Below are 22033 nucleotides of genomic sequence, written 5' to 3'. Positions count from 1 at the left end.
TCACGTTTCGCGCTCGAGGGCAGCAAGTTCATCTGTAGGAAAGTGTAGGGGGGTGCATTATCCATACTTCTCACTTGAGGGGGGAAATGAACTCACCATCCAGCGCCGGGTTCGCATTCTCCCGCTCCCACCTGGCCTGGTTCGCGACGAGCTGGCGCATGTGATGATGGCGCTGGTAGTACTGGCCCGAGATGTCCGGGTCGGCACCACAAGCCATCCTCGCCCAGATGTCGGCAACGTCGTGGCCGTCGACGTGGCTCCGGCTCTTCAGCCAGCGCAGCGTCACGGTCACGCCCTGGTTGTGCAGGCGCCTTGCGAGGTGCTTCACTTGGACAAGGATCGGCGCGAATTGGGCCTCGTCGTTGTTGTTGTTGTCGTCGTCGTCGGCGGCGGCGGCGGCGTCGGCGTCCTCCTTGAACCGTTTAATCAGCTTGAGCATTCGGACAGAGTACGACATGATGTAGACCGTGGTGACGCCGTCTGGGCGCCACAAGAGGGCGTTGCTCAACCCCATTTTGATTGCAGTCAGCTCGGCCACGTCACCGTCCCTCTGAACGGTTGGTTGACTACGGATCAAGCGGCTATCCTGGTCATGGACCCAGTGCTCGGCCACGGGAGCAGCTGGGTCCTTCCAGACGGCGGCAAATCCAATCTTGTCTCCTTGAGAGGAGCCATCAACAAAAATCGTCAGTACCGAGGCATCCTGTTCGATGTCGGTAAATGCGATGGACGCGCCGTTGTCTGTCCTCCTGTAATCGTCGAGGAGCAAGTCAATGTGCACCCTGAGGGGCATGTCGACTGCTTGCCATGTGGGCACTAGAGTATGTCATTGCTGTCTCACTTCCTGTGAATCGGTCGTGGGCCCTTACTTTTGACGATGTGGCTCGTGAGAAGTTGTGGGAGGTGAGCAAATGGGGTTGGTGTGGTCGACTGGCGATGCTGTGGTGGCCGTCTTGAAAGCTGTGTCGGTGGGGTGGAGAGTGGAGGAAGATACAGGCGGTATTTAAGGACAGCCCGGATGCATTCTTGCAGACGTGTGCACGGGGTCAGGCAGACAGAGTAGGAAGTCGCGCGCTGGAAGTTGAGCGAAAAGGGAAAAAGTGAAGTGAGATTCAAGTCTTTAACATTAACAGCGAGGCGAGCGTCGCTGCAAACAGGAATTACGCCCATCATGTGTCGTGAAAAAGGAAACCAAGATTCACCCACGTTTCTCTACACCAACCTCTCGGTCATCTCTTCGTCAATCTGCCTCAGCACGTCGTCCATGCTCTCCACCTGGTCCTTCTCTGCGCCCTTGATCTCGTCCCACACCTCGCCCACAAAGCCCAGCAAGTCATCTTCTTTCTCCGTCTTTCCTCCATCGGACGGCTTGTCGTCTCCCTTGTCCCCCGTCACCAGATCCCCATCAGCGTCCACGACTTCCGGTTCCGGCCCCGGCTGCACGAACTTGCCCACGCCACCATCGCTGCCATCGCCACCGTCGACAGGCCCTTCAAACGCACCGCCGCCGATCCGGTCCATCACCGCCGGCGGAATCACCTCGCCCTCGTCCTCCTCATCGTCGCCCACGACCTCGACCGGCTCCGCCTCGCCCGCCGCGTTGCCGGCCTCGCCCAGCCACACGCCCTTGGCGTCGCCGAACACCTCGTCCTCGAACCCGGCGCACACGTCGCCCCACGCGAGCCACTCGTCCGACTCGGTCCACACGCCGCCGCGCCCGCCGCGCTGGTCGCTGCGCCACCACCGCTCGTGCGCCGCCGCCTCGCCGCTGTCGTCGGCCTCGTCCTCGTACGCCTTCACCGTGCTCTGCCGCATGTACCGCCGCAGCAGGGCCCGGGCGTGGGGCTGGAACCACAGGCTCGACCACAGCTGGTCGCGCGGGTCGCGGAACTGCAGCGTGTCGCCCGAGTCGCCCGAGTCCGTCGTTTCGCTGCTGTTGTCGCTGGTCGCCCGCACCAGGCGCGATCCGCCGCTGGAGATGGAGGCAAATGATGGGAAATACAGGGTCGCCGGCACGGAGCGCGCCCGCATGTTGTGGGCGAGTGAGAGCTGACTCCAGGGAGCGCTTTTGGCCGGGGGTAGGTCGTCTAGCTCGGGCGTTATGGTCAGGCCGGTGTTTATTCGCGCGGGGATGGCGGCGGAGCTTGCGTCCTTCTCAGGGAGAGTGTACGGGGAGGGTTGATCGAGGAGGGCATCCGGCAGAGGAATGGGGTCCTTCTGGCCCGGGTTCGAAGAGTAGGAGGTGCGTAATCCAGTCTTCGGGTTGACCGTCGTGTAGGCGGAATCATAGCTGTCACGCGGTTGGGAGTCGGACTTGAGGAAGTCAATGTCGCCGTTGAACGAGTGGGGTGGGGACATGGATTGGAAGAGGGTGCTGTTGTAGTCGAGGCCCATGGAGTACTCGTAGCTCTTCCCTGGAGTTATGGTGATGTTGGTCCTGCGGAGCGGCCTCTCGCTCGGGTTGAGGCCGTACCACCACTCCCGCATACGGCCCGTCATACCCAGGTTGTAGCGGCGAATCAGCTCACGCGCCTGCTCTTGCTCGCTGTAGAGGGTTTGGAGCGTGTGCTGCAGGTCCAAGTGTCCGTAGGGCGTGGCGGATCTGTGCATCAGGGCTTTGAAAATGGCACGGAGATCCTTGGCAGGCCCGATGACGGTCCCGGAATTGACGAACTTGGGATTGTATGCAGACGCTTCTTCCGAGGCATTGGCATACGGGCTGTGGTCCCAGAAGAACGGCGACTCTGGGACAGCTGAGCAGGCGACGTCTCCGTGCAGGACCGGCCAACAATGCTCATCGGCAGCCCAAAGAACCGACTGCCGGAACAGTGGCCGCGCGTCCCGGGATCCACCCAACGGCTTGACCGTGCCGTACTTGGTCCCAAGCCTGTCGTTGACCTCGTCCAGGACAGCCTGGTACTGCTGCACCAAGACGGACGCGGGGAGCTGGAACCAGGAGCGGTAGCCATCGACAATCAGAACCAGGTCCTCATCCTTGATGGCCTCGGTATGCTGCAGGTGGTCATGGACGACTTCGATAATGGAGCTTTCCTCGCCCCGGGAGTAGCCAAGAATGGTGGGTGGCGGATACTCCAACAGCATAGTACTGAGGATGGTCCGGCAGAAATTCGCGTCGCCGTCCGTGGCCGGGACGAGCAGATGGAAGGTGGGGCCAACCTTGGTCTTCAACGGCGGCGGCGCCGACGATGTTGAAGTGGGCAGCGGGCCATGGCCGGTGTTTGGATCAGCTGGGGCTGCATCTTGAGCCGTGTCGAGCACGGCGTCGGTCTTCGAATGTCTCCAAGACTCGGGGTCCTCAGAGTAAGTTTGTGTTTCTTCGCCGGTCTGTAGGCTCGGTTAGCATTGAGGCATTGAGGCATGGCGGCCAGTGGAGCTCGACGACGCCAGCAATTTGTACGCATGACATCATAGAGCGGCAGCGTACGCACCTCGGCGGCGTAATCGAAAAGCAGGTAAATGGAGAGGGCGGCCATCAAGAGGCCCAGAACGAGAGTCCTTCCCCTCCGTCCCTTCAGCACCAGCAGCAGGCGCTGGACAAGCGGGACGTGGTGCCTCTCGTCGAACAGCATGGCAGGCAGACTGGGATGATGTGGAAACGACGGGCCTAGGCCATGGGCGGGAATGACAGCGGAGGAGACGGCGGCGAGGTCAGAGCGAAGGAAGACGGCGGGCGAGGGCGGCAGCAAAAAGAAGACGGCGAGTTGACGTGGGTGCAGCGAACAGTGGAGCAGGCGAATTGGGATGCTCGCCGGACTCTATCCCTTACGTGCTGAAACAGGTAACAGGGCAGACGAGCACAGGAGCACACGGGAGCGAGGGCGCGCAGAAAAGAGTCAGGACTCAGGAGAGCAGCGGTTGAGCAGGCTGGCGGCCGTCTGCAGGCCTGGAAGCGGACCGCATTGCGCGTCGACGACAGGCCTCCCCCCGCCCGGTCGCACGCCACCCCTGCCGCACATCGCCCTCCAAGCCACTGAGCGCTGCCCGGACGCGCCACGCCCCCGGCTGATCCTGCTCTTGCCTCGAGGCGCTGCCGTGTGGGGGAGGAAGTGCCGCCGCCACTGAACTCTAGCAGTAGGGGCCGCCGTTGTCTGGCACGCAACGCGTTTGAGATGGTCCAGTTGTCTCCGCCGCCGGCCAGCCTCATCATGCGCCGCCAAGCCCGCCGCCCGCCTCTCGCTGGGCGCGCACCTGCGTCGGTGCAGCCCCTCAGGAGATGAGGCCTACGTCGACTCTGACGACTCGCTTGCGTGTGGCTGCAATGCTTGTGCTAAATATCCCCACAGTGCCCGCTGAAACTAGCCTCCCGCTGTTATCGTCTCTATTGCGTCTATGCTCTCGCTTCTGCTACCTTATCGCTGGCCTGCCTACACGCTGCCCCGCTCGCCGCCGCTCCGAGATGGGCCGTTGCTTCTGGAAATCATGGAAATGCCGGGGACACAGAGAGCCAATTCTCCCCTGCATCCCTCCTGCCCAACCCATGCGTGCCCTTTTTTTTTTTGATTTTTTTGATGCCAGGTAGCCGCCAAATCGCCCATGCTGTTGGCAGTGACCCTACCCAACTCCTTCCGCCCATCCTCCAAAAAGATGCAACGCATCGGGCCGCGAGCGAAGACGAGCAAAGAAGCAACAACAGAAAGAAAATAGAGCAAAAAAAAAAGGGGGTATTCAAGGTTGAGAGAACCAGAACAACCACCGCGGAAGACACCTGCCTCAAAAGTCGTGCCCGGTTCACAGAAGGAAAAAAAGGCCATCGTCCCTTTGTCGTCCGCGTTTTTAATCTTTTCGTGGCAATCAAGTCGTGGGTAGTCGTTGCGTCGTAGGCTCGAATGAGCTGCCGCCCAACATCACTGCAGCCCTTCCCACCAAATCCCCGCAACTTTCTGTTTTCAAGCCGGTAGGCCGCCCCTCATCACTCTAGCCCTCGCTGCTTCAAACAAGTCCATTGCGTTCCTGTGCTTCTCCCATCCAACCTTCCATTGCTCCCGCGCTCTTTCGTCCTCCTTGATGCCGCGCATGTAGCTGCTGAACCCTCCCGTCGTTGTCAAGTCGCCCGCAGCCCCTAGCCAGTTTATCGCGCCCCCCATTGCGTCCACCTCATGCTGGCGCGCTGCAAAGTGCTGGAGCATATACGAGTCAAATTGTTGGAATCCCTTCACATACAGGGCCATCTTGGGCAGCAGCTCCCTCCAGACACCCATGGTCAGCTGCGTGGGTATCTCGGGAGCTTTGGGCGGTAGCGGGAGCGAGAGCGCAGCCGGCTCTGCTGACCGTGTCGGGTGCGACGCAGCCGGACGAGACTCGAACGGGAGGTTTTGCGAAAGGTCATCCAGGTTCCTCAGTCCCTCCTGCGACGTCGACGTGAACGGCGCAACGTTTGCAAACTCCTTGAACCGAAGCGATTCATCAGTCTCCTCTGGTTTAGCTTGTGTATTGCCTTGCACCTGCTCCCTCTGAGCAGTGCGAGCCTGAGAGATCGGCGTAGGCACTATCTTCAGACGTTGGGTTCCGTTAGTTTGAGGTACAGGCGGCACAGGGTCGATGTCCATCGCGCTACTATCCGTTGCGGCCGCATCGTTGGTGCTTTCGGCACCTTCGCTACTCTCATCAGCATCCGCTACACTAGCTGGCTTTGGCTTGACATTAGCTCCAGCGGGCCGTGTCCTGGATTGCTTCCTGCCTCTCATCGGCGCCGGTCCTTTCACCGGAGATGCTGTTTTGGGCGGTTCCGTAGGCAACACGAAGCTGGGGTCTTTGAACGTCTTTGCCCATTCATTCGGCGAAAACCTAACTGGTCCAGGCTCTCCACCAGGAGTTTGAGCTGTAAGTGGAGGCGTGGGCTGAGGCATCTGGGCCCCAGGCATGGATGATAGATTGTGCATACTATTCGCTCTCGAGCTCGGCGGTCTCGTGGGTGACTTCTTCGCGCGGTTCCCGGTGGCAGGGATCGGATTGGTAAAATAGTCGGGTTTGCCCTCAAACTTTCCATGCCAATCCTTGGGGGAAAACTTCGTGTTGATGTTTTCCGCGCTGTTACCTGGGAATTGCTCGCCGTCCGTTCGAGCGAAGGTCTCCGTGTCGATGGGAATGCTGAAGCTGGTGTCTTGGTTAGCATGTTTCGAGTTGCGGTATCGCTGAGAAGGGTGAGAAGGAGAGCCACTGTTAGTGGCACTGCGCTTTCTGATCTTTCCCACAGGCTCTGCAGGGGGCCTCTGAGAAGAGTATCGTGGGGGCAAGCTAGATGGAACTGCCCAGTAGGGCCAATTTCTAGGCCTTATTTTGATGTTGGGAGTGACAGGGTTGTCCCTTTTGCTTGGGTTGTCAGGGAAGAAATGGTCGTACATTGATGATTTGCTTTTTTGGCCCATGCCGCCGTTCATATCACTAGCGTTGAAGCCATTGCTTTGCGTAGGCTGGCTGCTGGAATCAACGCTTCCTGTCCTATTCTGTCGAGATGCTTTCGGAGTAGGTTTCGGCGGTTCATCGTCTTCACTGGAGCTGTACATGGCGAAGGGGCGGGTGGCGTTGCCCTTCCGTCTGGGAGGACTGGCACTGTGGTGACGTGCAGCAGAGGCGCCGCTCACATCGGCGTGGGCTGAGCCGGGATCCCTTTGGGGCGAGCTTCGCTGGCTGGCAGAGCGTCTCACAGGATCAATGAACGTCCTCTCGCCGCTGGAAGAGTTATACGGAGTCCTTGTTCGCATGCCCTCAGGATAAGCCGATTCCTGCTGCTGGAACTGCTCTTTGAACTGCCTCAGCGGATCCACGGACGGCTGCGGGGGGTGTGCTGCTGGAGGGTCTCGAGGCGGGGGCGGAGGCGGAGGGACGGGTCTGCCGTAGTTGGAAGTCGTGAAATATGACGAGGTGCTTGCGGCTGGAGGCTCGTCCGCTCCGGGCGTGGTAGGGTCAAAGCCGCCCCTCTTGGGTCCCCTAGTGCTCTGGCTACGGTTTACGCCAGGCTTATTGGCCTCTTGTGTGTGTTCCCATGCCGACTTGGCTCGCTGGTGTGACGACTCGGCCTGAGAAGTATGCGTGTTCGTCTTCGGTTTCATGTTCTGCCACGCTGTAAATACGTTCGCCTTCTGGTGATCTGCATCCTTCCTCTGCGTTGGCGGTGGCTTCGGGAAACTCGAGAAGCGGCTGGCGCCGCTCGAGGCCGACGCGTTGGTGTAGGTGGATCCAGCATTCTGCTGGCTGGTGGCACCAGGCCGTTGCGGACCTGTGCGACGCGGCGGCGGCGGGTAATGGGAATGAGCTTGGTAGGGGTTGCCGCGGGGAGCAGGTTGTCTCTGCGTGTAGACGCCGGGTCCGCCGCCTCTCTTCCTGCGCTCGAGGTCGTAGCGCGTGCGCTCGGCAGGATCACCAAGAATCTCGTGTGCGGCCTGGATGGCCTGGAACCTGGGCACGCATTCTGCCTCCCTGCCTGGGTTTCGGTCGGGGTGCCACTTGAGGGCAAGCTTGCGGAATTGTTTGCGGATCTCTTCCGCGTCGACGTCGGGCGCGACCTCCAGGTCGGCGTAATAGTTGCGCTTCGGGTCGGCCTTCACCATGGCGGCGCAGATGGTGGGTGCTCGTGTTTACCCAGCAGTGGGCGGCGAGGAGGTCGGAAGGTTGTGTGGAACGAGGCTGACCAGCGCGTTTGGGCAGCAGGTGTGTGGTTGAGCCAACCGTTGCTAGGAAAAACGCAGGGCCGGCAGCATGGCGCGGCGACGGTGAAAAGCTCGAGGCGGTGGCGTGAAGCGGCGAGTCTGGGAGCGAAGGAGCAGAACGGCCGGGCAGTGCAGCTGGGGGATGACGGAGGCAGTTGTTCGTGATCCGCCGGTGCTTGTGCAGGTGCGGGTGGCTTTGAACGGGAGTTGGGCTGGTGTAAACACGATTGGTTGCCGCGTTGCGAGGGCAGGCCGCACGCGGAATCGAACTAGCCGGCGCGCGGGCACTTGCAGCCTCGAGAGCAGCGATCATGCAGCAAAAGCCTGCCCCGCCGCCGTCGGGCCTGCGCTGTTCGTTCTTGCGGTTTCTCTCGCAGCGTATCAACGCGTCGCGACGGCTGCCATGACGTATCTATGGCCATTTTCCTCCAGCGGCACCGCCACACCCCAGCATGAAACAACCCCGTCACCCTTGCAACAATCATCACTACTCAGTATAGCGCCATGGCCACCGCCTCATGAACCGTGAACTAGCAAAAAGGAGCGATCCCCCCCACGTGCCCCCGCAGACCCTGCTCATCTTGCTGCCATGTCCCTGAATCTACCGCCGTCGTGGCCCTCTCTACTCCAGGCGCAGCTCCGGTGGTAGGCTCCTGCTCAATCTAAGCACTCCCCGCGACGCATCGCATAGCGACTGCGTCACGTTGAACCGCACCCTCTCCTCCTGCTCTTGCCCGGCTGCGAAAAACACATCCGTCTTTCCCCCCTTGGCGGCTATCTGCTGCGCATCCTTCTTGACTCTGCCTTCGCTACCGTCATCGCCATCAGAGCCCTGCAAGACCTTGACTATGTCGTCCTGCGCCTTCCTGTATCCGACACCTAGCAAGCCGCGCAGTTCCTCGACGTCTTTCCGCCAGCCGTCGCCAAGCCGACCACCAACATCTTTGAGCTTGTCGCTCCCGACGTCGACCGCCTTGACCGCTTCGTCGTAGGACGCAAGAAGTTGTTTCGACAGCTGCAAGATCCGCGTGCCGGACGCCGCCACCGGACAAGCGGCCGCGGCAGGTGATGCCGCCACTGCTCCTGTCGCCTTGCCGGCTGTCAGCTGGGGTTTGTTGCCGTGTGCAGAAGTAACAGCAACGTGCGGATAGAGAGCGTCAGCGACTGGGGCACGGAGTTTGCCGCGGAAAGCGGCGTCCGCATTGATTCTATGGAGTATCAGCGATGAGCTCACTGTAAATTTTTTTTTCGGAGGAGCGGTAGGCTCACGCATCTTGCTGTCTCTTCTGGACAATACTTAGCAGCTCGCGCTTGTCTGCGTCGAGGCTGTTCCTGAATTGCGTGAAGAACGAGTCTTCGGTCAAGGAGGCATCGACTGCATTTGCTGCGCGGCGCAATTGTCTGCTCGGAGAGCGCAAGTGTCAGTCTGGCTTGCGTTGCTCTTCTCTTATGATGTATAGTTTGCAACTCACTGGCTCTCTGTGACGCGAGCATCCTCCTTGGACTTGGTACCTGCGACAAGCTTGTCATTGTCCTTTCGAGAGCGGATTCCCCGGTCAACTGTGGTAAAAGGCGCGTTAGCGAGAGGCTGAAAGGCGGCAAACGCTGGGTCTTTCACCTTGAGGTCTTTTCTTGGTGCTGGACTGCATGTCGTAAGGTACAGGTTGCGTAAGGAGCCTTGAACGGCGTGGAGTGTGTGGAGTTGGGTGTGTGGGAGAGATGAGAGGGGCGTTGGAAAGAGCTGGGGCAGGCGTGGACCACCGTGTAACTTCCTAATCCAGCACCGGACGCAGCTCGCTCCCCTAAGTGCAGCCGACGTCCAGGTCTTCAGCCTCGATATGCACCGTCGCTCAAACACCTTCTGCAAGACAGAACCATGTAGTAGTCCATCTCGGATACTCAAGTTTACGCATGTATCAGCCAATCTCATTCTTATCTCTCTGACCAGGACTCCGTGACCGCTATATTCACACAAACCAGCGCACAAGAAGCCAAGCGCACCCGAATGTAAATTAGCCAGCTAAACTACAGGAGAGAGGGGGAAACAGCGATGCGGAGGTTCTCTTCTTTCCTTCCATTAGCCGGTTGCTCCTAGTGAAAGATTGAAAAGGAGAAATAGAACAAGCATTGTGTCTCTTGCATGCCAGTGTCAGAAGAGAGCGAAGATATTCACTTTTGTCGTTTTTACCGAGGCATCCGATTGTCCACAATCATCAGCAGTATAGTCGAAGCGAAAGGGAATAATACTCTCTCCCCGAGCGTACAGGTAAAAAACGGAATTCTGAACGATGCGGAACACAGCGGCACTGAAGAAATAGGGAATGATTAAATCAACTTTTCCTGCCGAAGGAAATATCTCAAGAACCCATTCTTTCATGGAGAAGCCAGAAAACACCCGCCGTGGATTGAGCCATCCATCATCCAATCGCCGTACTCATTCCCTGTCATCGTATCGACCCTTTCATGTTCCGACTTGCAGTGGAGTGATAAGTTGAAATGTGTACTGACGAAAGAAATATGCTGGTTGAAAATAGGGTGGGCCGTAACGAGCGCAAGAAGGATAGTAGAACTGGAAAGACTAAAAAGAATGCAACAACTTGAAACCGATAACTAGCTAGACGGCAATAGCCTGCAGCAATGCCTTCGCCAAGCGCATGATTAAATGCTCGGACTGTTTTTTTTGGGGGGGGGGTTTTTGCTTTTCTTCTTTTGGGGGGAAAGATTCAAGCCTTCAACATGGAATGAGTCGTAGTCGTGTCTTAGTCGTGTAATTCTTTGGCTCTCTCATTTCTCACGTCATTTTCCAAAGTTCTCCGGCCGTTAATTCAGTGTGCTCCAAAATCAGGTCTGTTCTGATGGCATGGACGGCTAAGCTCTATAACCTTTGATCCATTAGGAACCGGCACGTTGATTGAGCGATAGGCTCTGTCCGAGCATGCGGCCGATATCTTGCTCATCGTTCTGAGAGTGCTCGCCTCCACGAGCACTACCAATATCCTGGCCAGGGAATGGAGAGTAGTTGCCGGGGTAGCCGCCCCCAGGGCCACCGCCGTATCCGTATTGATACGGCATGAAGCGATTCATAGAAGGATTCGGCACCCAAGTTGGCGCGTAAGCCGGTGCAACAGGGTTAAATCCACCAAAGGCCGGAGACGGAGCGTAGTGGTAAACCGGGCGTCCCTGAGGCTCTTGATACTCTTGTTGAGCATCCGTCGAATTCACTTCCAGGCCTCCAGGAGTGCGGGGTGCTGGATTGTTGTTAGCGGCTGGTGTCAAAATCTGGGGTGATGGTTCAGCTGTACCACTAAAAGCGCCACGTCCGTAGCTGGGTCCTATCGTCATAGTTGTAGGGAATCCATTTCCGTTGGCATTGGAAGTCGCTCCGGGACCAAGGCTAGATGGCGGAGGGAGTTGCGAGAGAGCGTTTGATGGAGTCGCAAACGAAGCAGGGTTAACGGCTGACATCCAGATGCGTGCCTTGTACACCTTGAAGAGATCAGTTACAAGGTGATTGAAGTTGATGTAGCAGTCGGCATAGTAGAAGAAGGTCAGTTTCTTGTAGTCGAGTTGGTATTCGGCGTCAAGGATCTCCATGGTGAGGCCATGCTCGATAGCCTTCTGTTGGCAGACACGCTTGGCCTTAGCTTCTGCGCCTTCCTTGTCGCGGAGCACTTGAATCTCGTGACCCTGTGCAAGACGCTTGAGCATCTTGGGTCGGATATCATCCACGATTGGCGCTTGAAGGGGAGGTCTGGGCCCCATGCCCCCCTCTCTACCGTACTGTTCGCCATTGGAAGCAGCAAGCATTCCATTAGGGTTCACCATACCAGAGTGGCCACCCTGGACGTGGCGCGAGAACATCATCAGCCAGCGGAAGTGCTGCTCTGACGCTTCCTTGAGATGCTGTCTGGCGTCTTCCAGCGCTACGTCGCAGTGTGTCACCTGGCCGAGATCTTGTCCACGGTCGCCCTCCACGATGACCATATCCCCAGCCTTGACTTCCAGACCCACGTTCTCAGGAATGTAATAAACGTCGGACCTCGAGCATTTGAAGGTAACGATGTACAAATGCTTGGTCGGGCGAGCGACATTCGGCGGCGCGTACGGGTTCACCATGCTGGGAGCCGTGGCAGCGATGCCGGGGACTGTGGTGTGAGCACTCCGCATAGCCGGTCCAACACCTGAGAAGTATGATTGCGCGAATGCACGATCGTGAGCCTGGCCCAACTCGATTGCTGATTCTTCGTCGCCCGAGTTTGACCTGAAATGGTCGTACTCTCGTTCCTGGTGATAACTCTGAGATCGCATCTGGGAGGATGGTGACTGCATGTTTCGAGGAATGTCAGGCTGGCTGTTTTGGGAGATGCGTGAGGCGCTGAGGTCGTCCTCGATGTTGGCGTCGCTGGAGAAGAACGAGTTGTTCAGGCGCGTGTGAGAGTGAGGGGTGACGACGGCGAATGAATGACGTCTGCTTTGTGAGCCTTCGTCAATAGGGTCGAAGCCAAGTGAATTCCAGGCAGATCTTTGCGAGCCGTCATTGGCGCGAGAAAGTGAGAAGTCAGTTCGTAGTGGTGACATCTCACTAAAGCGCCTGTCGGCGAGTCCTCTGCCAAGCATGCCAACGGAATTATGGCCACCTGATTCTGAGTCGTTGTCATCTGCTTCGTCAATAGCATAGTCGGAGTCCGAAAAGGTCTGTGAGCGCTGCGGCGACCACGCGCCAGCGTTGACGGTCGTGCTTGAGGCGCGATGACGCACACCAAGGGCTTGTTTGAGCAAGGCAGAAGAAGGAGGGCCGGGCGCGGCCTTGCTCACTGGTGCTGCGCCTTGATCGTTACTCACTTCCTCTTCATGGAGGTCGCTGAGGATCGCTGGGCGAGGTTGATGCAATGCTTGGAAACTAGCGCGCACGCGGTTAGGCGCATTTGGAACTGGCCCATCCTCACATTGCCCCACTGAGTATGACTGAGACCTCATCGTCTTCCTGAAGTGAAGGGCCTCTTCTGAAGGTAGCTCATGGCCGGGCGAACGCAGCTCATCCCCGATGCCGAATGCAGAATGGAAATAGTTCGATGGCGATTGAGGCAGCTCTGTAAGACGAGAGGGTGGCTCACGTCTTGCTTCGGATGTCCAGGGATTGCTGTAGGATACTGTTCCAGCGGATGATTTGTGCGCCAAAGTATTCCAAGACCCATGCTCACCGGGAGTAGCTGGCTGTGAATTGTTGGCTGAGATAGAGACACCCCCTTGAGAAGCTCTCCGGGCCGCCATTGGGCCTGATTGAACCTCTGAAAGCCAAGATCCACGCCGGAGGGGTGGAAGTCCTTGAGCACCCTTGATGGGAGCAGTGCCTGCAGACTTTTTTACAACGATGTCCTTCTCATCTTCGGAAGAAGCCACAGCCTCGGAGTGGGGACTTCCTCCACGAGGTGCTTGTCCAAGTGGCTTGTCAAGGTAGAACGGTGAACCGTTTTTGTGTGGCAGCGCAGCCTTGGAGCTGAGCGGAGCACGTGTTGAGGGCATTGAAGCCATGGCTAGTTGACCAGTATTCACCCTGGAATGTGAATGGGCAAACTGGAAAGACCGACCGTTTTGCCAGCCTAAAAGGTCTATCAGCAGTGTCGCGGAGAGAAACCCTTTTCACTCACAAGAAAGACGGTCACTCCCAAGGGTGTTTGCTGATCAAATTTCAGACAATGACTGCAGTGCAAGTGTCTTGCCAGGCAAGGAGATACAGCGAAACCAATCGCTCGTGTCAAACTCCCTATTCAGTGATTAGCTCATCATAACACTAGGAGATACTGTGGTACTTTTGGTACAGCATCAAAATGACAGAATAAAAAACTTCTCGAGTGGAGCAGGCCGAGAAGCCCAATACAGAGACATGATGAGCGAGTCAAACCAAAGCGCGACACCTGCTGGTGTCAAGCAATGCCGGGGGCGACAAGCCACAACAGTGGGCCAAGACGGGAGCTAAGACTGGTCGCAATCGGAGATGTGGTATTGGGGTCTGACGACGCAGCAGCTTGGGGGAACTCGCAAAATACGCTCGAGGTACGTCCATACCGGGACCATGGAGCGTTGGGGGAAAACTTTTGTTTTATGGAGAAATTAAGAAAGATAAAAAAAAAAAATTAAGCCTACCTTTGAGTTACTTGAACAGAGACAGTGTCTTAGTGTGTAAAATAGTCGGAGCTGTTTTCGAGATGATTGAGGGTTGCGATAGGCCTGGATGTAACGGAGCGGTCAAGGTTCGAGGCTGAGCCGCGTGGGTATGTTGGGGATTGAGATCTCGTAGCTAAATCGCGCGTTGCGTTTGTGATTACTATATGCATTCAAGTCAACACTGTACCATTCGGGGGTGGAGAACGAAGGCGCAGAAAGGAATTTGAACGGCATCCCTCGCCAAAAAAAAATCTAGGTGAAGGAAATGTGCGCAAATCAGTGCTGGAGCCACGGGAAACTTCGCCCAAGGACTGAAGGCCCATCCTCCTCCAGCATAATCCAAGCCAGAGGATTCTGAACTCATAGTCATCACAGCCTGCGCCGTGATGGCAACCCTGTGAGCCTCCTGACAACCAAGGCCTCGTGGTGTTGTCGATGCACTCGTATTGTATGCACTGCGGGTAGCGCATGTACGCTGCACCTCAAGGCTTGCCAGAACTCGGGACGCTAATTCGAAAGCAGAATCCGTATCGGCCAAACGACAGGCTAAGCGGGAGGATCGCGACACACGCAGAGCGGAGTCCGAGACGAAAGGATCGGGAGTCGCGTGCGCAGCGACTCGAACGGAAATGAAGGCGCTTACCTAGTGTACAAAATAATGGGAAACAATTACAGGCGAGGAGGGGGCGGACGCGACAGTGCCTCTATGTCTATATTCCAACAAAATCACTACTGTGCCATCAGCGCCAGAGCGAGCCGCTGAAGGGTGCAGCACCGCTTCGATCCGAGGGGGCGTTGGGGGGCGGCAGCTTACCAGAAAGAGAGCTCTATCGCCACTCTGGCCGCGCAGTCCTCGAGTCTTGCTGAGGTTGAAAGCTGCTGTGTGGGCGGTCAGCCGGCGGGCGTCAGGCCGGGGGCAAGCAGGCGGCGGCGGCGGCGTACCTGTCTTTGCACAAGCAAGCTTCAATGCGCCAAACTTTTGTACCGGTCTATCCCAAATCTCTTCGAGGGGAGCGTGGAGCGCGAGGTGGTGCGGTGGTTGGACGTGTGTCAGGACGGAGTCGTGGCATGAGAGGACGCAGCAGGGCGGCATGCGACGGTATGCCGGGGGAGAATGTGGGGAAGGCGCGCCACGCTTTGCCTCGTTCGAGCCGCAGGTGTCCGGGCGATCAGGCAGGGCAGGTCGTGGCGTTCGCGCGGGATCAGCGGAGGCACATTGTATCGTTGCGATGGGGAGAGGTGGGCGCGCGCGCGCAGGGACAGCGAGGCGAGGCGTGAGGTGGAGGTGTCTCGGGAGGCGACGCGCTGCAGCTGGTGGACTGACAATCGAGTCCCTGGAGCTGGGGTGGGCCGAGTGTTCGCTTCGCGCCGTTGTTCCCCGGCGATCTGTCGTGGCGGCCGCGGGGACTCGGGGACTCGGGGCTCGGCCTGGGGCGCGGGCGCAGGTCGCAGGCGGCGGGCGTGGAGAGGGCGGGGCCGCGCAACGAGTGGGCTGGGCGTGGCCGGGCTGGCAACGGGGCGCGCGAGGACTGGGAGTGACGCGAGAGAGAGCGGCGGCTTCGCAGAGCAGAAGATCGCCTGGGCGCGGTGGCAGGCACCGCACAACGCTACTCTTGTATGTAGCGCGCGCACTGGCCATGCGGGGAAGCAGGCTAGCCGGCTTGGGGTGCTCCAAAGGCTGCTCTGCGCCGAGACACAGCTGCAGCTCAGCGCGATCGGCACGGCGTTGCATCGCCAGAGGCCCGTCATCGCCTCAGGGCTCACGGTCCGCCCGGCGTGCTGCAGCCTTCCCCGGCCGGGGTGCGCGCTGCGCCTGGCCACGCGCCCCCTCCTGCGCACCCGACCGCGCGCCCACCGCGCACCCAGGCCGAGTGAAGAGCGCGCTCCGCCAGCGCCCGCCAGCGCCCGCCCGCCGCTTCTCCAGACCCGGGCCCGACGTGCGCCGGGACGGCGCTCTCCAGCCCGCCGCAGCGATGGGGCCGCAAGGGGCAGTCACGCGGCCTGCCGTTCGAGGTGGGTTCTGGTCTAGCCTTCATGTGCCGCGCTGCTAACCAAAGCAGCGGCCCATTCCTTGATCCAAACACGCGTCCAGAGCCCAAAAGAGGGGCTTCTCGAACGCAAGCTTTGTCGCCGCCAGTCAGGCTTCGCGCTGCGCGCTGCTGGACCTACCCCGCAGCCCGCGCTGCCTCGACGGGTCTGAAGGAGCTGCGCACAAGGGTTCCGTATTATCACCGGCTGTCGTGAGATTGATTGCGCCCTGCCGGATTGGCCGGCGCGTCCCACCCGCCGCCGGCCTGCTTCGTCGTGGCGCTTGCGCTGCTAGCAAGCAGTCCCAGCCGGCGGGGCCCTCTTAGAAAAAATCCTTTCTGTCCGCTGCCATGGGCCCGCACATTTCTCAACCATGCCGCGGCTCCATAAGCATAAGTGGCGCCACCGGTTTCCAGCATTTGGCAAATGCGACGCTTGCTGTGTCTGCTCCCGCCGGTCTATGCAACCGAGGAAAAAGAAAGCAACTTCCCAGATCTGCGGCGTCTGAACTCGATCCCTGAGTCCGCCAGAAAGGTGCTGGCAAGATTCTGCCGCCCCCGGCAGCCTTCTCGGCCTCGAGGATCCAGCCTTGCTCACCACACATACGCCGCTTTCTTTGAGGGGCTCGTATGAGGTACCCGTCTGCGAGCACTCGCCAGGAGATTCGGGAAATCTTCCGCCGTGGTCGCGCATTGACTCTGGACCAGTATATATCTGCCGCCTTCCAAGTCGAGGCGTGGTCGGATATTGTAGAACATGTGCTAGCCCGGAACTGTAGCCCTCCCGCGATCGCCGTTGTAGAACGGGCTATCTGCCCCTATAGGCTGGGGTCGCTAGAATGAATCGGGATTCACGCACCGGGCCCGATCGTTTTTCAGGGACGCTCCCGCGTTGTTGTGTCATTGCCGCTGGTGCCACTGCGAGCTTAGCGCTCTGCGGCTAGGCGAGCAATGGACTCTCCCGCTTGATATATGACCCTCAATCTTCTGTACTGGGGAATATCGCACGTAGATGTACTCTCATATTTGGCGAGACGCCCTCAAGGATTGAACTTATACTGATGAACTGCGCCAAAGCTACGGCCGACGGCGTCGCAAGGAGCGCTGAGGCTGTACAACAGCAGTGCGCCAATGATTTTAAGCGGGACCGACTGGTCTACACGTGTTGGGAAAGCCAGAACAGGCGGGTTGGCCGTGGGGTGCGAAGCTGGCGGGGGAAAGGTCCACGATAGTCGTCGCCTGCCGCTTCCACCTTCGGAGGTGATTATCCGAGACATGCATGACACCGTTGCGCCGCATTGGGAGGGTGCCAGACATCACCATCCCATACTATACAGCATGGAATCTGGCTTGGCGGTGACTAACGGGAAGATACTTCTGTGGGCCTCGAAAAGTACGTCCCAACAGCAGCTCGCGAAGGGATCGCAAGGTTTGCGGCCGTTGAGGGGACGACGAGTCCACCCGCAGTCCGGCAACTGTCTTGATCTCGGATGTTGAATACAATTTTTCTTACGTCCGTCTCTGAGAAGTTTTCATGATTTGAACGGATTTTGCATTTCGCTACCCACCACGAGCGCCGGATTCGTGCATTGGACAACGTTGCGCCTTGGTCCCTTTTGTCTGGGTAGTTCTTTCTCTGCATAGAGGTAGAATTCCCCAAGGGATCTGCGCCGGTATAAGCCTATCTGAATGGTGGCAACAAGGACTTCTTCTTTGGCAGATCTCGGTGAGCTTATTGGTAGGAGAAGCTTGGTCGTGGTCTTTGTTGAATCGCTGTTCGCAACAGGACAACAAATACCGCAACTTCCACCGGGCCAGGTCGTCGGCGCAGGTGGCCACCAACGGTTATCAGCCCTCTACAAGGTACCGCACTGGCAGCTTGCATCATGGGTCCGGATGAACATCCAACGAGGTGGCTGTGTCGCAAGGCTGGATGAGGACGATCAAGGTCAATTACCCCGCGACGACAAGTGTTGCCTAAGAAACAGGGGCCAGCATGGATGCAGATCGCTGATCCGTGTGGCCCGTCTACTCATCAAGCGTGCTCAACCGCTGTCGGCATGCCAGTGCGTGCGTGTGCGCGGCAAAACGTTTCTGGACAGGCGCATGGGTGCAAGAAAGGTGGAGGCCGTATCAGGTCTGTCGCAGAATGGCAAACTCCCCAATTATGCTGCAGTAGTGCAATGTTGCCTGATGTCAGCAATCAAATTGACCAGCCCTCACGTGCTCGCCGTGCCTTTCCAACCGTCCCAGCGAACCTAGGCCGGCAAGGGTCGGAGGGGATTTCGGGGTGCAGCATGCGCGAGGCAAGGGAGAAGGGAAACGGCGAACCAAGAATGCGGAGGGCGGCGGCCATTGGTAGCCGGCAGGCACCGCGAGGGCGCGGGAAGAGTCAGGCCCGGTGGGGTGATGAGAGGAAGCTGCAGGTGACTTCACGAGCCACAGAACCAAGCATCACGGCTGGCGCAGGGCGGCCTTAGGCTAGAACGATAGCGCCCTGGGGATCGCCGCCCTTCCGTCACAGGGTCTGCGGCGTCGCGCTGCCACATTGTTATTGCTGTGTCGCGCGCGTGGCCAGGACGCGTTTGACGCCGAGCTGAGAGAGGCCAATGGCCGGCGGCGATGGCCAGCAGTGGTGACGGCGGATGGCGGCGGGCGGCAGTGCGCGGAAGACAGACACAAGCTGAGTGGGCGGGATGGCGGTGACATCCTTGCTGTGGGTTCTTCTTGGGCGTTGCTCGAGCGACACTTAAGAGGGCCCAACAGGGCGCGTCGCCGTTGTGCTGTTGAGTGCTCTCCATCACGGCATCATCATCCACGCATCACTCTCCGCTCGGCGGACCGTCGCACGCCCGACAGACAACAAAGCGCGTCAAGCTGCCGGAAGAGCGGGAACACTGGCGCCAGTTCTACACGTCATCGCCCAGACGTCATTCGAGTGACGGGCTACACAAAACTGCGCGCTGCACTCTGCCAGCCTCCCCATAACTCACTGATCTCCAACCGCACGAGCCGCACTCATCCTCAAACGCGCATCCGCCCGTGCAGCACCCCGATTTCTCCAACATGGCCTCCAAGGCGCTGCATACTGTTTTCCGAGGGCTTGAGGTGAGTTAGGCCCCGGCCGCGGCCCCAGCCTAGGCAGACCCAAGCGCGTTGTGCTGACCCTGCGATCGCGCAGCTCCTGTGGGCTCTGCTGGTCATGGCCCTCGTCGGCAACATGATCGCAACCGCCTACGCCGGCAACCCGAGCATCGTGAATTACACCATGTTCGTCTCCGTCTTCTCCATGCTCAGCCTGTTTTACTTGATCCCGGCGACAATCAAGGAGGGCTTGGGCATCCCCATGGCCATCATCGCCCTCGACTTGCTCAACGTTGTTTTTTACTTTTGCGCCGCGGTGGCACTGGCCGCCTACCTCGGGGCCCACAGCTGCAGCAATTCGGTGCGTACCGCACTAACCCCTGTTGGCTTCGGGACGCTCTCTAACACGTCTTGCAGGGCTACACGCACAGCAACTCCATCACGAACGGCTCTCGGGACACCGAGAAGCGTTGCCGGGAGGCGCAGGCGTCGACCGCCTTCCTGTGGTTCGGCTTTGCGTGCTTCTGCGCCACCGCCTTCTTCTCGTGGCAGCAGAGCCGCGGAAGCGTCAGCATGCGTGGTAGCCGCGGCGCCCCGTCCATGAGCCAGGTCTAGACGAACCGCGCCATGTCGCTGCGGGTGCTTACGACGTTCGGTGCGAAGGGATGCGGCCATGGCGCAGGGGGCTGGCACGTCAAGCATGGCAAGGAGTGCAAAACCAACTGGGCCAGGACTCAACTTCGCGTGGCTGCTTGTTCTCTTGAAAGCACGTGTGGCTCAGTCGGTATCGATAAGTTGGACATCGGACCGAAAGGGAAATACAAGTGGCGGAAGGGCCGCAGCTCTGTACATGATGACGAGATCACGGCGTTACGAGATATGGGCGGGAGGTACACATAGCATTGAAATATTTGGGAGAAGCTGGCATGCCGGGTCCAGAGGGTACTGTTCTAAATACACCAAGTTGCGCTCTTCGACGACGGTTGGTGTGCATTTGACTCGCCGCCCGTTCGCTTTTCGCGCCGATTCTCCGGCCCATCCGCTGCGCCTCGCCGTCTTTTCTGCGCTTCACCAGCTCTTCCCCCCTTCATCCGCACGATCTGCTGTACTCGCTGCCTCCAGCCAATCACAACCCGATTGCCGTCTGTCGTTCTTCTGCTTGCTGTCCACGCCCCCTTCCCAGACAACCGGCTGCCGGCCCTGCAAGCTTCGCCTTCCGGGCCGCTTCCCCCCTTTTCAACGTGTTCTTCTCGGTCGTTTCTGGTCCGCGTCTGCAGAGTCATCATATCCCGTTACACCACGCTTTTGCAATCGTCAGGACCCCGTCGACAACTTCTTCATCACCACGTGCCAAACCCCCGGCCTCAGATCTGCCGTAAAAATAAAAATAAATCCAATCCCGGACAAAGCTCCTTGGGTCTCAGGAGCCTCGCGCACGGCTCTCCCTTCGGTCACGCCTAAGCCCTACAGCGCAGCCTCTCGCGGACTTCTTCACCTTCACCAACTGGCCAAGCTACAACCAGAACCAGGGCTGAACCACTCACCGTCAGACCACTCACCGCCACTCTGTCCCTAGCAGCCAGCCACCACCAGCCAAAACCCCTTCACTCTCACACAGAAACCCACCACCATGCCCAGCCCACCCATCTCACCCACCACCTCCCTATCGCCGTCCGGCAAAATGGCCAGCCTGGCAAGCATCCTCCACCACGGAAGCACGCCAATCACGACGCAATCCACGTCCTCCAAATCCACCCCGGCCCCATCATCCTCGTCCGCCTTCCGGCAAGCAACATCGCCGCCGCCGCCGCCTCACCACCACCATTCGTACGGCCAGCAGCAGCCACGATCCCAGGCCACATCGCCTCCCCCGGGCTTCCACGGCGCCAGCGCCAACAACAGCTTCATCACCCCGCTCTCACCCACCACCATCGCCTCGGCCGGCTACCGCGTAGCGCCCCCCGTCCAGGAGGACCTCCCCTTCTACCACCAGCTCGAGCAGGTCCAGCGCGTCCGCGAGGGCAAGTTCGGCGCCGGCGCCGCCTCCGCCCCGTCGCCCCTGCCGCCGCACGATTTTTCCAACTCTTCCTCCTCCTCCTCCGCCGCCGGCGCCGTCGCCACCGCGGCGGCGGCTGCGTACGCGTATTCCGGCGATGCCTCGGCGGCGTCCGGCAAGAACGGATTCCTGCCCATCACGACGTTCGAACGGCAAATCGCCGAGGTGGAGGAGGCGAAGGAGGTGTTGAAGAAGGCGGGGGCGTTGCATGCTGGCGCCGCTAACGGTCCCAGCGCAAGCGCGGCTGCCGCGTGGGGTAGCGGGCCGCCGCCGCCCCCGCAGCAGCATCAGCATCAGCAGCGGGGTGGAAGCATTGCTGCGAGCGCTTTTCGTGGTTCGATTGGGAGCGGCGGCGGGCAGAGGGGTGACGACGGGCAGGTCAAGGTGCAGGTGCAGCCGGACGGGAAGGGGTTAATGAGGGTTATGGGAGCGGCGGAGGAGGCGGATAGAGACGAGGGTGTGAGGGGGGTGTGAAGGCAATGTTTCAAAGAAGGGTGGAAGAAGGCGAACGAGGTTTAAATGCTTCAAGGCCCAAGTGGCATCTGGAGAGAATTTTTTTGGAACGGCGAAACAAGAAGGAAGAGGGTTTGGGGGGGTATGAAAGAAGGGGAGTTAAAGAGGACAAACGTGAAGGGGGCAAACGACATGAATGCTTGACAGCAACATCAACGCCGGTCTTCATCCGAAACACCAGCCCACCTAGACCACTGGACGCTTCTGGCACAAGAGAATTGGCATGGTCTTACTCGAAGGCGACCTCTCAAAATATCGGGAGTGCATGACGTTGGTCTCCGTGATCGAGAATAGAAACACTGGAGGGTGACGAGGTCTGAGATCCGGCGGAACAGTCGATTTATTTGAGTGGAGGCTTAGGAGGAGCAGCGATTTAAAACCGGAAAGATAGATTATCGAGCTTTCCTGTATATAATGCGGCTAAAAACGGCTTCCGAGATCTATGAATATCCCTACCACTTTCTCGCCTTTCGATATTTCCCGTGCTGGACTTCTTTTCCTTCCGTAGTTGATCAAGGTTA

The 22033-nt window shown here is 58.9% G+C and overlaps 6 protein-coding genes across 6 annotated transcripts; 2 read left to right on the top strand and 4 right to left on the bottom strand.

Moving 5' to 3' along the window:
* On the bottom strand, window positions 1-3590 carry BKCO1_3000279 (uncharacterized protein; the record flags this gene model as incomplete). The annotated part of the gene is made up of 5 exons (XM_020274184.1): window positions 1-32; window positions 97-816; window positions 870-1147; window positions 1223-3345; window positions 3450-3590. 5 exons carry the CDS (start codon window positions 3588-3590, stop codon window positions 1-3), a joined length of 3294 nt encoding a protein of 1097 aa, XP_020134609.1.
* Window positions 3591-4907: 1317 nt separating this feature from the next.
* On the bottom strand, window positions 4908-7568 carry BKCO1_3000278 (uncharacterized protein; the record flags this gene model as incomplete). The annotated part of the gene is made up of 1 exon (XM_020274183.1): window positions 4908-7568. One exon carries the CDS (start codon window positions 7566-7568, stop codon window positions 4908-4910), a length of 2661 nt encoding a protein of 886 aa, XP_020134610.1.
* A 721-nt stretch (window positions 7569-8289) lies between these two features.
* On the bottom strand, window positions 8290-9316 carry BKCO1_3000277 (uncharacterized protein; the record flags this gene model as incomplete). The annotated part of the gene is made up of 4 exons (XM_020274182.1): window positions 8290-8875; window positions 8937-9068; window positions 9140-9227; window positions 9286-9316. 4 exons carry the CDS (start codon window positions 9314-9316, stop codon window positions 8290-8292), a joined length of 837 nt encoding a protein of 278 aa, XP_020134601.1.
* A 1243-nt stretch (window positions 9317-10559) lies between these two features.
* BKCO1_3000276 (psp1 domain-containing protein) lies at window positions 10560-13199 on the bottom strand (the record flags this gene model as incomplete). The annotated part of the gene is made up of 1 exon (XM_020274181.1): window positions 10560-13199. The coding sequence occupies one exon, from the start codon at window positions 13197-13199 to the stop codon at window positions 10560-10562; it is 2640 nt and encodes an 879-aa protein (XP_020134602.1).
* Window positions 13200-18925: 5726 nt separating this feature from the next.
* BKCO1_3000275 (non-classical export protein) lies at window positions 18926-19558 on the top strand (the record flags this gene model as incomplete). Its single annotated transcript, XM_020274180.1, has 3 exons — window positions 18926-18967; window positions 19041-19304; window positions 19361-19558. The coding sequence occupies 3 exons, from the start codon at window positions 18926-18928 to the stop codon at window positions 19556-19558; spliced, it is 504 nt and encodes a 167-aa protein (XP_020134603.1).
* Window positions 19559-20573: 1015 nt separating this feature from the next.
* Window positions 20574-21473, top strand: BKCO1_3000274 (uncharacterized protein; the record flags this gene model as incomplete). The annotated part of the gene is made up of 1 exon (XM_020274179.1): window positions 20574-21473. The coding sequence occupies one exon, from the start codon at window positions 20574-20576 to the stop codon at window positions 21471-21473; it is 900 nt and encodes a 299-aa protein (XP_020134604.1).
* Window positions 21474-22033: the final 560 nt, after the last annotated feature.

Source organism: Diplodia corticola (genome assembly GCF_001883845.1).
Source record: "Diplodia corticola strain CBS 112549 chromosome Unknown scaffold3, whole genome shotgun sequence".
Lineage (NCBI taxonomy): Eukaryota > Fungi > Ascomycota > Dothideomycetes > Botryosphaeriales > Botryosphaeriaceae > Diplodia > Diplodia corticola.
This window is presented reverse-complemented; position numbering and strand designations above follow the sequence as displayed.